The sequence below is a fragment of the Mus caroli genome, unplaced genomic scaffold (genome assembly GCF_978045245.1).
Source record: "Mus caroli unplaced genomic scaffold, Mus_caroli_1 scaffold_8, whole genome shotgun sequence".
Taxonomy (NCBI): domain Eukaryota; kingdom Metazoa; phylum Chordata; class Mammalia; order Rodentia; family Muridae; genus Mus; species Mus caroli.
In genome coordinates, this window is record NW_028227263.1 from 15,156,304 (window position 1) to 15,170,504 (window position 14,201).

The 14,201-nt window shown below is 44.5% G+C and overlaps 1 protein-coding gene across 6 annotated transcripts in view; it reads left to right on the plus strand.

The window, feature by feature from the left end:
- The first annotated feature begins 6,754 nt into the window (after nucleotides 1-6,754).
- The window catches only part of Ate1 (arginyltransferase 1), a 124,916-nt gene continuing 117,469 nt past the window's right edge, over nucleotides 6,755-14,201 (plus strand). For 3 of the 6 annotated variants that reach the window (XM_085841263.1, XM_021166981.3, XM_021166982.3), the window contains exons 1-3: nucleotides 6,755-7,058; nucleotides 10,896-10,959; nucleotides 13,512-13,574. In XM_085841263.1, coding sequence (XP_085697389.1) covers nucleotides 6,974-7,058; nucleotides 10,896-10,959; nucleotides 13,512-13,574 — 212 coding nt within the window. In that variant the 5' untranslated portion in view covers nucleotides 6,755-6,973. Of the gene's footprint in view, nucleotides 7,059-7,367; nucleotides 7,580-10,895; nucleotides 10,960-13,511; nucleotides 13,575-14,201 lie in introns of those variants that run through there. The other 3 variants (XM_085841262.1, XM_021166979.3, XM_021166980.3) reach the window with 1 other exon arrangement.

Sequence of the window (14,201 nt, forward strand, 5' to 3'; positions counted from 1 at the left end):
GCGGGGCTGGAGAGATGGCTCAGTGGTTAAGAGCACTGACTGCTCTTCCAGAGGTCCTGAGTTCAACTCTCAGAAACCACATGGTGGCTGACAACCATCTGAAATGGGATCTGATGCCCTCTTCTGGTGTGTCTGAAGACAGCTATAGTACAGATGTATACATAAAATAAATATTTTAAAAAGTTTCTCAAAGCATATTATGTCTTTACTCATCCTTTTTTCTATCCATCTATTGTTTAAAGTGAGTTTCCAGTGGGTATTATTTTGAAAATGCCTCTTATATAGACCAGCCAAGCCTCTCCACTTGTTTTCCTCCTGCCTCCATTTTTAGCTGATTCCATTACAGTTATGTACCACACAGGTAAGTACTGTATTATGGAGCTGTGCCTGCCCAAGGACAGTTTGTTGTTTTTCAATTGGTGTATTGAGGTCACTGACATTTAAGGTAATCGTTGATTGGATTGTTGCCATATTTGTTGCTGTTCTATAATTTTTTCATTTTACTTTTTAAAGGTAGGGTATGGTTATGTAGCACTGACTGGCTGAACTCTCAATGTTGATCAGGCTGGCCTTGAACTCGCCAAGAATCATCTGCCTTTGCCTCCTGAGACTGGGTCCTGGGTCTGAAGGCATGAGTTACCATACCCAGACATAAGTTTGTTTCAGCATCTCACTTTTCCTGGATTTGTGTGGGGCGGGGCACTGGGCTGTGTGCACAGACAGCCTGGTCTCCAGTCGAGCTGAGGTCTTGAACCCCGGTAGAACCCGGTGGTGGTAATTTTCACCTACATGGGACAGAAGGTGTTCCCTCCTGTCTCCTGGACCCCTGGAGTTACCACCCCCATAGCCCCCACAGGAGAGACATGTAAATTTCAGTCGCATAGACAATGTCCCATGCTTCTGGCCTTCTGGCTAGACTACTCCTCACAGTTACCTAGCAACAGCAAGATAACACTGCCCACTACAAGAGGGGCTGCTTGGCCCCTCCTCGCTCTCTTAAGCTTTTACTTTCCTGATTCTCTCTCTAAGCTCTCTCTTAAGCTTTTACCTCTCTCTCTCTCTAAGCCTTCACCTTTCTTACTCTCTAATTCTCTTTCTCTCCTTCCCTTCCCCCTTCTCTCCTCTTGGCCATGGCCTCTCTCTCTCTCTCTCTCTCCCTCTCCTTCTCCCTCTCCTCCCTCTCCCTCTCCCTCTCCCTCCCCCTCTCCCTACCCCTCCCTTCCCCCTCTCCTTCTCCTCCCCCTCCCCTCCCCTCCCCTCCCCTCCCCTCCCCTCCCCTCCCCTCCCCTCCCCTCCCCTCCCCTCCCCTCCTCCCCTCTCTTCTCTCTTTCCCCCTGCCTTTCTACTGTAAAGCTCTAAAATCATAGACTGTCTCTGTTCATCAAGGCCTGGACTAAAGACACTCACCTGCGTGGGAACCACCCAGTGTCCCCCTCTCCCTCTGCCCTCTTCCTTTATGTCCGGGGCCTAGTGCTGCCCCCGGCCCTGTTCTCAGCTTCTCAGCCATATCCTGCATGGGATGCTGGAAACTGAGAACCTGGTACTCTTGTCCACCCCCTGCCATGTGGGGTCAGTGGCTTTACACAGCCAGATGCCCACCCAGGGATGCATGGAAAGCGTCCTTCAGTCCTCTCGAATCCGCCCGTCCAGAGTGGGCACTCTCCCTCCCACCTCTTTCCCTCATACCCACGGCCCCACACATTTTAACTATTTAGTGATTAAGATTCTACCTAACTTAGTACGTCGACTAACTACACGTTTTTCTTTTAAAAAACACTTGCTCTTGAATTTGTAGTATATGTTTAGAGTTAATCCAAGTTCTCTCTCAAGTACTTTATGGATTGTGGCTTTATGGATGTACTACTTTATGGATTGTGACAGGGCATCTGCAGTTCCTATCTCTCATCCTTATAACCCTACTGCCATCCATCTCTAAAGCTGTAATTACATTATTCATAATTTATCTATACTTTTCCATAAATATAACTACTGAGTGCAAGTTGCTATTATTACCCCAAATAAGTCATTATGTTTGAGCAATTAAGATTTAAATACAAATTATTTTACATCCTTGTTTCTTTTTTCTGGAGGTTTTCCTTTCCTTAGAACATCCTAGTTACCCATCATTGATTCCTTCCCTGGAGAATAGACAGTTCAGTCAAAGCAGGCAGACACGTTCCTTCATGGGAAACTCTGGATTTTTCTTTCACGTTTGAAGGGTAAGTTCTCTGGATATAGAACTCTAGGCTTTGTTTTTCTTAGAATACTCAGAATAATTCATTCCTGTTTCTATGGTTTCTGAAGAGCATTCTTTCACTTTCTGGATTATTTCATTATTTTCTGCAGTTTGGGTTTTGGATAAAACTCTGGGTTGCTATGAAAAACCAGTCATTTCCTTTTCTGTGTGCTTGTGTATGTGTGGGGTGCGTTTTCACTATAGCGGGAGGGGAGGATCGGTAGACGTCAGATCTCCCCTACCATGTGGGTCCCAGGGATGACAAGTGTGGACAATCAGACTTGACCTTCAGAGTCACCTCCCCAACCATTTTCCTGCTTGGTATTTGTTAACTCTAATTTTGTCCCCCAGTGATACAAGCTACATTTTAGGTGCTCAGTAGCCTCATGTAGCTAGTATGTAGCTAGTATGTAGTTAGTATGTAGCAGACTGAGGAGCCAGGTCTTGACAAGATGGAGTCCAATCCAGGTGTCCCGAGGAAAGCGTCTTCTGGGACTCCTGCCACTGGTGCTCTCTTCACCATGCCTCTCTCTGCCCCCTGTAGAACGCTCCCTTCTCTGCCCTCAAGTTATCTGTTTGCCTCACACCCATTGTTCTCTGGTTTAACTTAGGTTCTCTCACAGAGTCTTTGGAGGAAAAGGAGAGTGTCTCACTTCCCTTCCTTAGTTGCACTGTACGGGCCTGCTAGTCCTCCACGGAAGTCCTCCACATTACCAGTGCCCGGTGCTTTACAGACTGGTGCTTGGTAACATAAACCAATGCTACCGAGTCACTGACAGTGAGCAGCTTCAGCAGCTTCATCTGTCAAGGAAGAAAGTTAAACACGAAGACAAACACATGCTTTGCTTTCCCTTCTCTCATCTGGCCTAGAATAGAAAAAAAAAAAAATATATATATATATATATATATCTGTCTTTGGCTTTTAACAGAATGTAGCCACCCAGGAACCATTGTTTCACATAGGTGGACACCCGGTACCGATGGTTTTGTTTTTCCCAGACAGGGTCTCATTGTATAACCCTGGCTGACCAGAACTCCCTGTGCAGCTCAGACCGCAGATTTACAGTGATCTAATCCGCCTCTGCAGTGCTAAGATTAAAGACGTTTGCATTCCTTTTATTACTGTTTATCCCTCCTGTATGTCCCTTACTTGTTGCTCGGCATTCAGCAAGTTATTCAGCCTTTCTGCTTTACCTCTTCCATCTGACAATGTTGTTGTAATGCAAGGTGAATTAACATACATGCCCAAGGACTTTGGACATTCTCATTATTACTGTACAAGGTTGGAATATTCTAGAGTGTACTGGCTCAGGGTGAGGCAAAGTGAGAAGAGAGTACAGTAGTTTCCTTTTATCTTTTTTATATCTATAATTTAAAAATATATTTATTTATTATTTATTTGAGCACACTGTAGCTGTCTTCAGACACACCAGAAGAGGGCATCAGATCCCATTATGGATGGTTGTGAGTCACCATGTGGTTGCTGGGAATTGAACTCAGGACCTCTGGAAGAGCAGTCAGTGCTTTTAACCACTGAGTCATCTCTCCAGCCCCCTATATTATTATTTCAAGACCCCCAGTGCATATCTGGAACTGTAGATAGATAGTACTGAAGCCTATATAGTTTTTCTCCCAAACTATATATACCTATGACCAAGTTTAATGTATAAATTGGGCACAGTAAAAGATTAACAATGTATGTGAACCCAGTCTATGAAAAACTAAGTATTGTTTTGAGTCAGGGTAGCTCTGTAGCTCCGGCTGGCTCCCAATTTGTGATCCCCCTGCTTCAGTTCTCCGAAGATGTCTTATTGCACTGTATCTTAGCAACCTCAGTATAGATTTTTTTTTTTCCTAATTAAGTGGAGAGTTTTTTCCTGTTCACTTAAAAGAAGCAATTTCTGGCTGATTTTTGGCATGCTCCAAATAGTGGCATGACTATTGTTAAGCTTTGATATCAGTTGGTAAATCAGGGCTACTTGAACACAGAGATTGCAAATACCCTGACAGTCAATAATGGAGAGTAACTGATGGAGGTGACACATACAGCCTGGAACTGCAGGCCACGATTCACGTGCCAGGGACAACAAGCAGTCCCATCACCTGACACAGAATGACGCTCAGCTTAAAACTTCTGAGTTGTTCATTTTAGGGCATTATATATCAGTGGTTGACAATGGGTAACAGAAATCAAGGACAGTGAAACCAGTACTGGTCGTGGTGGTGCATTTCTTTAAGTGCAGCCCTTCAGATGCCGAAGCAGGCAGATCTTTCTGAGTTTGAGGCATGTCTGGCCTGCATCGTGAGCTCCAGGATGGCCAGGGCTGCATCGTAAGACCATATCTCCGAGGGGCAAGAAAATGAGACAAAGGGCTGAAGACATGGATCCACAGTTGAGATCACTCGATGCTATGTCAGGGGACCTGGGGACCTGGGATCTGATTCCTAGCATCAACAAGGCAGAGCAGGGCTGTCTGTAATTCTAGTTCCAAGGGGTCCTATGCTCTCATGTGGATTCTTAAGGCACCAGGCATGAACTGGTGTGCACATACATACAAGCAAAACGATCATACACAAAAATAAAAATAATCTTTTAAAAAAGTGAAATCAGGACTGGAGAGATGGCTCAGCAGTTAAGAGCACTGACTGCTCTTCCAAAGGTCCTGAGTTCAAATCTCAGCAACCACATGGTGGCTCACAACCATCTGTAATGAGATCTGACGGCCTCGCTGGTGTATCTGAAGACAGCTACAGTGTACTTAGACATAATAAATAAATAAATCTTTAAAAAAAAAAAGTGAAATCCTTTCTGCTGTGTGGGATGGGGAGCTATTGTTCAAGAAAAGGTCAAAAGCCTTTCTGCGTACCTTCTATGTAGAGCAGGGCATTCTGCCCTCTTTGGGTCAATCCATTGATCCTTGCTATAAAAAAATGAAGCAGATGAAGTGTTCCATAAAAATATGGGCACTGAGCTGCAACAAGTTCTCTCCAATTTTACACTTCTGTATTACATGGTCACCTGTTAGGTTCTTAAACAACTTTGTGAACAATGTTGGTCACCAGGCCCTGAATTAATTATTAAACTTAACTAGATACATCTTTAGCACAGAAAACCTTAGGGTCAAAACTGTTGAAATTTCCTTTAAAAGTTTATACATTTAGCCATGTACAGTGGTGCACACCCGGGATTCCAGCACAGTGGAGCCTGAGGCAGGGGGGTCCAGAGTTCTACGTCATCCTGGGCTTCATTAACAGTTGAAAAATAAGTTTGTTCACCGGCAGGAGAGGTGGCTCAGTGGTTAAGAGCACTTGATGATCTTGCAGAAGACACAGTTTGGTTCCCAGCATCATATTTGATCTTGAAAGACCCACAAAGTGAGGACTCCCCCCGTTCTGACTCAGGAGAGGCGACACCCCAAATCACTCACAAGAACGGCCTTGATGAAAACCGCAAGAGGACTTTTATTCCAGGCGTGTTCTGGGGGCCCAGTACACCACGCAGGGGTAGAGGACCATGGACCACGAGTGCAGAATTGGGACAACTTTTATGGGGTTACAACAAAGCCTGAGCTTCGCAAACCAATCATTTCAGAGCATCAAGACCCCACGCAGTGCTTTCAGTGTGTCATCTTTCCTTCTATGGTGCAAGCAGTTTACAGTTGCTAGAAAAGCGGTTAGTCAACTCATCTCCTCCTGTTATCTTACTAGGCCAGGATCACGTATTCAAGGGCCTGTCTTAATGCCCTTTCACCTAGTTCCATACAGGAGGTGGGCCCTGGAACAGCGTGGAAATGTGACCTTTTACCTGTATACTGGCAGGAGCAGGGTCTGGAATTTATGCTATTTAGGGCTTCTTAGGGGGCTGGAGTTGAGGCTGTATTTTCCATCTTTTCAATCTTACATGGTGGCTCACAATTGTCTGCCAGTCAGGGGTTCAGGGTCTACATTGCCTTCTGGATGCCTCCAGCACTGGATGAAGGTGGTACACATATCTACTTGCAGGCTAAACACCCACAAACATAATTAAAAAAAAAAAAAAAGGTTCCTGATTGCACTTTCTAGACACTGCAAAAAGGAATTAACCATATTGTCGACTATGGAAATTATGCCAGACAGACTTAAACATCTGTGTACGCAGAGGAGAAAGCTAAGGAATATTATCTTGGTAGAAGTATGCATTTATTTTTACACTTTGCCTCACAACCTTATTCTCTAAAACATGTTCTCTGCAAAATTGGAGACCCATGGAATGAATTCAGATTATGTAAATGTTCAGCCTTGAAGAGTTAAAAATTCTTTTTGAGTGGTATTTAAAACTCCCTTTAAAAGATGAAAGTGTCGCTTCATCATTGGACATTGCGCTCTAGCAGAGTTGTTCGGATTCTAGATCCCTCTCTACCAAGCCAGCTCCGGCTCCTCGTTCCTTACAGGTGGTCAGGCGCAGTCCTCGAGCGCAAATGACTGGGTGAATCCCAACCTGGAGCCTCAGTTTCCCTATCTGTAAAGCGGGCTGAGAGATCGCGTCGGTGACAAGGACTGCTGTTGACCGGACAAGTAACCTGCTGGCCACTAAACACTGGGTTCCGAGACGCACCCCTGCAACCCAGGCTGGCGGCCAGTGGCCAGACCGGGGATCGGCGGAGAGCCGCGAACCCGGCAACCCCCGCGCTCTCGGCCCTTCCCCGAGGTTCCCCGCGCTGAGAGGCGTGGCCGCTCCTCAAGCCCACAGCAGCGGCCATGGCCTCGGTGGTGGAATACAAGGGCCTGAAGGCCGGCTACTACTGCGGCTACTGCGAGTCCAGGGAGGGCAAGACGTCGTGTGGTGAGTGTCCCGCCGTCCAGGTCGCCTTAACCGGCTCCAGCCAGGCTCTCGCTACGTCCTGGCAGGTCTGCGGCGCGGGTTGAGGCCGTTGGTCACCCGACTCCAGTTTCTCGGTCCCATTGGTCTCTCCTCAGCCGGCTTCCTTCCCATCCCGGTCTTCCCGCCCTCGCCCTCCCTAGGGGGTAGCCGCCCCTCACAGAAGAGGAACGGAAATAGCGGACAGCTGCCCTCAGTCAACATGGCGCGGGCGGCGTCAGTGACGTAGGGTGCCCGGTCCTTCCGGCCCGCGAGCACTCGAGTGGCTTCGCGCGATCTTCGGGGGCGCGCGCGTTGCATTGTGGGGTGCTGGAGGCGAAGGCGGCGGTAGCGGCGGCTGCGTAGGACTGGGTGGCGCAGCGGCGGCGGGGTCGCGGAGATGGCTTCTTGGAGCGCGCCTTCGCCTAGCCTCGTAGAGTATTTTGAGGGCCAGACCTCCTTCCAGTGTGGCTATTGCAAGAACAAGTTGGGCAGTCGCTCCTATGGTGAGCGAGCCGGGCCGACGGCCGTGTGCTTCGGGCTCTGTGAGGCTCTTGGGTGGCCGCAGCCTGGGGAGCGTCGTGAAGAGCCGGGTGTCCTCCACCCTTGCTCCCTCAGCGGCTGCTCTGGGAGACGGGAAGGGAGATGGGGAGGCTCCTGGGAGCTGACGGCCGCCCTGCATCCATCCCCGCGGCAGCCGTGGCCCCCTGCTGCATGTGTAGAGGGGCGTGTGCGTGCACACCTGTTCGCTGTCATTTTGGATAAAGTGTCTGAGAGAACGTACTGGAAACCGAGATCGGCTTGATATTTTGATAAAATACCTGCTCGACTTTTTTTTTTTTTTTTAAATCAGGGGTTTATACCATGTCATTGTGTCAACCCATCTCGAAGACCGTAATAACGGTGTTCCTTCGGGATTTAGGTTTCTTTTCTTTTTCTTTTCTTTTACTTTTCTGGCTTTCCGAGACAAGCGTTTTCTGTGTAGCTCTGGCTGTCCTGGAATTCACTCTGTAGACCAGGCTGGCCTGGAATTCAGAAATCCGCCTGCCCCTGCCTCGCGAGGGTCTGGGATTAAAGGTGTGCATCACCACCGGGCTAGGATTCAGGTTTCTTACGGAAGATTTGTTTGTAAACCGAATGTGTACTTATTGTCTGCCGTGTCATGATTGGCAAATACAGAATCTAGGATGGATGGTTTAGAATAATCCTGCAGGTGGAAACCAGGTAACTATGACTATAAATTTAGGTTAGAGATTTGCCCATTTTGAAAGACAGTTCAGTGGGGGAATGATTTGGCTGTGCACGGTATTCTGGTTTATGGATGCATTAAATGTGTTTATTAGGAGAAAGTGTATTATTAGGTAAACCGCGGCCTTGGGTAGACAGTTATACAATCATTAGATGCACGGATTACGAAGACCAGTTAAGTGAAAAAAACGCTTGGAGCATAGGGTTAAATAAACAGGATGCAGATGACAGCCGAGTACACGTGACAGCTGAGAGGAATATGGTCCAATAAAGCCCAAATAAGGCCAAGAAAGCACATCAAATGACAGTGGCTCACTTTGAGTGATAGAGACACTATTCTTTTTCAGAATTTTTATATTCTGACTATAATATTTGCCAGCATTATGTGACTGAAACAAATATTTTAATAGGGAGGACCTTACCACCCCTACCCCTAGTAATTTCGTATTAGAGAAAATTGGACAATATAAATGTTTTGTGTTTCAAGATTTGTTGAAGAACAGTTTTATCATCTAGAAAGACAACTATAAATTCCCAGCATTTCAGTTTTAGTCTGTCCTGTAAGGCACTCTTCTGTCGGGTGACTGCTGTGTAGGAACTCCCGTTATATCTGAGTGGCCTCAAAACTACAGAGGATTCATTTGAGGCTCAGAATAACTTGTTGGTGTCAGTGAGTGACTAGTCACTAGTTTTGCTTTGGATTGCTGTGATAACCACCATGATCAAGTGCAGTTTGGGGAGGAAAGGGCTTATTTCGTCTTAGAGCTTTCACTCCATTGAGAAGTCAGGGCAAGAAGTGGAGGCAGGAAGGAACCTTGGGGCAGGAACTGAAGTGAAGGTTGTAGAACTGGTATGCTGACATTTTTACTGGAACTTGACACCATTTCTCCCCCCACTCGCTTGCCATTCTATAAAGCATGTTCCTATATATAGCTGGTACAATTTCCTAAGGAAGAAAAAAACTCGTTTTAAACTTTAGTTCAGGTATGTCCTTTACATGTTAATCCCCATCGTTTTTTGTCCTCTCGCCCACAATGTCATAGTTATTTCACTGAATTGATAATCTCAGAGGCTCTGTCATCATCTTCTTGTTCCCTTGGGATGCCAGTTCCTGTCAGTTCATTTATTTTGAATGAGTATGTCTGTATATGTTTGTCCTATTTTTAAGGGTCAAGCCTGTGCTATGCATATTATGCATAGCAAGTAGTAGAACTAACATACCTTTGTGCTGGTCAGCTTGACACAAGCTAGAGTTACCTGGAGAGAGGAAACGTCAACTGAGAAACTGCTGCCCTCCCATGGCCTGTAGTTAAGCCTTTTGTGACATATTTTGATTAGTGATTAATATAGGAGGGCCCAGCTCTGGGCATGGGGTACTGGGATGCACAAGAAACCAGTTCAAGCAAGCCAAGGAGAGCTAGTCAGTAGTCCGTGTTCTTCCCCGACCTCTGCTTCACTTCCTGCCTTTAGATCCCTCCAGGGCCCTGACTCCAGTTTCTGCTCTGACTTCCTTCCATGACGCCTTGTGAGCTGTAATAGGGAATAAACCCTTTCACCCCGAAACCATACTTGATTATGGTGTTTCTTGCATAGCAATAGAAGGTAAACTCAAATAGGTGAGACCAGTGTGTTAACTCACTGGAGGTTCTCTGACCGTTTGTGTGATGAAGTCTACAATTCCAGTGAGAATTGAGACGATTTATTAATCTTTAATTAAATGGAGTTGGAGCCACTTTTGATATATTTGATTCTTTAGATTTCATTTCTTTTTTTGTTCCTGTTTTGAGACTGGGTCTCTTATATAGCCCCGACTTGCCTGGACTCCTAGAGTTGCTTTGTAGCCAAGGCTGGCCTTGAACTCACAGAGATGTTCCTGCCTCTGCCTCTTGAGTGCTGAGATCAAAGACGTGTGCCACCGCACCTGACTTAATACCTCCCCTCCCCCAACACACAGGATCTTACGTTACTCAGGTTGGTTTCAAATTTATTATATAGTTGAGGTTGGTCTTAAACCCTGACTCCATCTGACTCCACATGCATTTACCTCCTAAATTCTAGGATTATAGGTTTGTGTCACCACTCCTATCTTAAAATTAATATAGCTTATTTTTTGTTTGTGTTGTACGTATTATGTTAGGTGTAAAGTACATGCAGACTTTTTATTACTCCAGTATGAATGTTCTAGAATTTTAGTCTAAATTTGCCATTTTTATTTATTTATTTATTTATTTTTGGTTTTCCGAGACAGGGTTTCTCTGTGTAGCCCTGGCTGTCCTGGAACTCACTTTGTAGACCAGGCTGGCCTCGAACTTAGAAATCTGCCTGCCTCTGCCTCCCGAGTGCTGGGATTAAAGGCGTGCGCCACCACCGCCCGGCTCCATTTTTATTTTGAATTTATTTTATACACAGGTAGCCCAGTCTGGCCTGGGATGCCCAGAGCTCCACCTGTCTCTGCCTTTGCAGTTTTACCGAACCTCCTCTAACTTACCTGTGTTTTCTTGTAAAGAACACTTAAGGGTTTTAACAAGAAGACAACACGGTGTGCTGGAGCTAACATGCTCCTTACTTTTTCAGGCATGTGGGCACATTCCATGACAGTGCAGGATTACCAGGATCTTATAGACCGAGGATGGAGAAGGTAAGGTTCTTTAACACAGGTGCGTTTTGTTATCGCTTAGTTGCTTCTTATAACTGCATGGTGAGAATTGCCCTCAGAATATTCTTTTATGGAGCTGTTTATTATGTTCTTTTGTGTAGTGTAGTTTTTTGTTCTTAGAAATTTATTGGCAAAGTTAAAAATTATGCATAAAGTAAAATACATAACATACCTTGTGTGCTTATTACTAATCTTGGACAGTTACTGGAATTATTCTATTCTTTCACTGATTCTCTGTGTTTTCCCTCCTCTCCAAAGCATTTGACAGTAGATTACATGTTAATTATTATTGCAGAAAGCATATTGCAACATACATATCTGCGAAGAAATAGTTTCCCTTTAAACTTATCTACCATGCCTTTATCATCTTATAAAATGAATACTAGTTTTTGCTGAATGTGGTGTCCCATGCCAGTAATCCCAGCACTAGGAAGCAGAGGTGGGTGGATCTCTGTGAGTTTGAGAATAGCTTGGTCTACAGAATGAGCTTCAGGCCAGCCAGGGCTACTTGATGAGGCCCTGTCTCAAAAACAAAAAAGAAAAATTAATATAATTTTTTGATGGTACTTGGCATTCATTTAAAAAATTGTTTTAAAATATTTTTATTGTGTGTGTGTGTGTGTGTGTGTGTGTGTGTGTATACGTATACGTATACATATATGAGAAGGGGTAGAGAGTGAGTGAGTATGGGGGGAGAGTGTGTGAGGACGAGAGAGAGAGAGAGCTCGAGCGAGCGTGAGCGAGCACTCTTGTGCATGCTTGGCAGCAAGCACCCTCCCTGATGACCATTGTACACCTGGCTTTGGTGATCTGGACTCCAACCCTCATGCTTGCACAGCAAGGGCTTTTCTTACTGAGCTGTCTTCCCAGTACCTAGATTGCCTTTTAAAAAAATGCTTACTTATTTGTATTTGGGGATGAGCTTGTGTGTACTACAATACATATACAGCTCAGAGGACAACCTGCAGGAGGGTTCTTTCCTTCTCTCATGTGGGTTCTGGGGCTGAGATCAGGCCTTCAGTCTGGCCAGCAAATGCCTTCATCCATAGAGCTGTCTCACTGACTCAGGATTGCCTTACACAATTGCGCGTGTGCAGACACACACACACACACACACACACCTGTTGGTTAATTGATTTTATAATTGTTCATACACTGTGTTTTCTTGGTAAGTTTTTTTTTTTTTTTTTTTCCTACTATGTACCCCTGACTGGTCTGGTACTCTGTGTAGGCCTGTGTCCTCCTCCTGAGCACTTGGGTTAAAGGTGTACACCACCAAGTCTGCCTGGATAGTTTTTTTTTAAAGATTTATTTATTTATTATACATAAGTACACTGTAGCTGTCCTCACCAGAAAAGGGCATCAAATCTCACTACGGGTGGCTGTGAACCACCATGTGGTTGCTGGGATTTGAACTCAGGACCTTTGGAAGAACAGTCAGTGCTCTTACCCACTGAGCCATCCTGCCAGCCCTGGATAGTTATTTTTAAGTAACTTTTGGGAACGTTTCTTGAATAATTGTAAACAATAATAAGCATTAAGTACTGAATGCTAGTGTTCTCTAGAGCTAGGATTGAGCAAACCAATTAAAATGTTAATACTCATTTTAAACTTAATATGAGTTTCAAAATGTAGATGAGGGCCAGATGTTGTACAATTTTGGACGACATGATAAGGATCATGTTTAAGGTGAGAAGGAGACATTCACAGATTTTATATGAGAGCAATATGATGTGATTTGTTTCAGAAGGTTCATTTGTATGTCAGAGAGGTATTTGAGAGGCAGGAAGACAGAGTCCAGAGAAGAAACAAGGACTTCTATCTTATCTTAGTGGCGATGAGGAGAGGACAAATTTAGGTATGTTTTATACATAGATGCTTTCTAATAGGATACAGAGGTGAATTAGAGAAATAGTCTAAAATAACTCTGGCTTGAGAAATGAACGAATGGTTCTACCCCTGACATGGCTACAGTGTCGATAACTGAGGCTAGTTGTGTGGTGCTGAGGTAGGCGGACAATTGTGTGTATGTGTCATCCTAAGCAGGCTCCATCAGCTCCATCAGGCTCATGGACTTTTTTTTTATTATTATTTTAAAAAGATTTTTATAATTCTTAAAATTATGCCTATGGGTGTGTGTCTGTATGCATGCACATGTGAATATGGTATCTACAGAGGCCAGAGGTGTTGGAGCCCCTGGAGCTGAAGTAATGGGGCTTTGAGTACCGGCAACTGAGCTTAGGACCTCTGGAAAAGCAGTCCGTGTTCATAGCCACTGAGCCAGTGATGCAGGCTCGTCACACGAAGCAGTTTCATTACCGTCCCTGTGGTCCTGGGATAGTAACAGCTGAAGACACCGAAGGAGTTGCAGGACTGACCTTGTAATACACCTGTTAAGGTTTAGGAAGGAAAACGGTGGTTTTGTTTTATGCTATTGATTAGATTTTTTTACCCTTATTTTAGGGGTTTTCTAATCTATTTTGGTACATGTGAAAAGTATATAAGAAATTAACAAGCTATTTTTATAATTTTAGAAGTGGAAAATATGTGTACAAACCTGTCATGGATCAAACATGCTGTCCTCAGTACACAATAAGGTAAGATCTACAATGAAAAGATTGTGTGTATTTAAAGTAGAATCTTAGAATTTTAAAATACTATTTCTACTTTAATTAGACATTAGAAGGAAAAGGAAAGTAAATGAATTGTCGTTTCTACATACTGATTTGATTCATGTGTTGACAAATAGATTCTAATATTGTTTAGTCAGTCTAGTCCTGGTACAAAGATGATATGAAAAAATACTTTGTTTGTTAGATAGTGGATACTATGGACTATTGGTAAATAGTTTGCCTCTGCCTCCTGAGCGCTGGGCTTAGAGGTGTTTGCTACCATCCTTTGGCGGTCTTCTTTTTAATGGAAGAAATAAACTATTTTTTCCTTTGCAAGTAGCTGTCAATTGTTGATAGCTTCTTGGCTAGGGGTACAAGTTCCTGTCTTCTTATCCCTTAGGGCTAGGACCCTGTCTTAGTTAGGGTTTCTGTTGGTGCAGTGAAACACCATCACCAAAAGCAAGTTAGGGAGAAAAGGGCTTATTCAGCTTATACTGCCACATCATAGTATGTCATTGGAGGAACTCAGGTAACCCCTGTGAAAATGATCATTTATTAGCTAGAGGGGTCACGACCCACAGGTTGAGAACCACTGATATACAGAAATATATA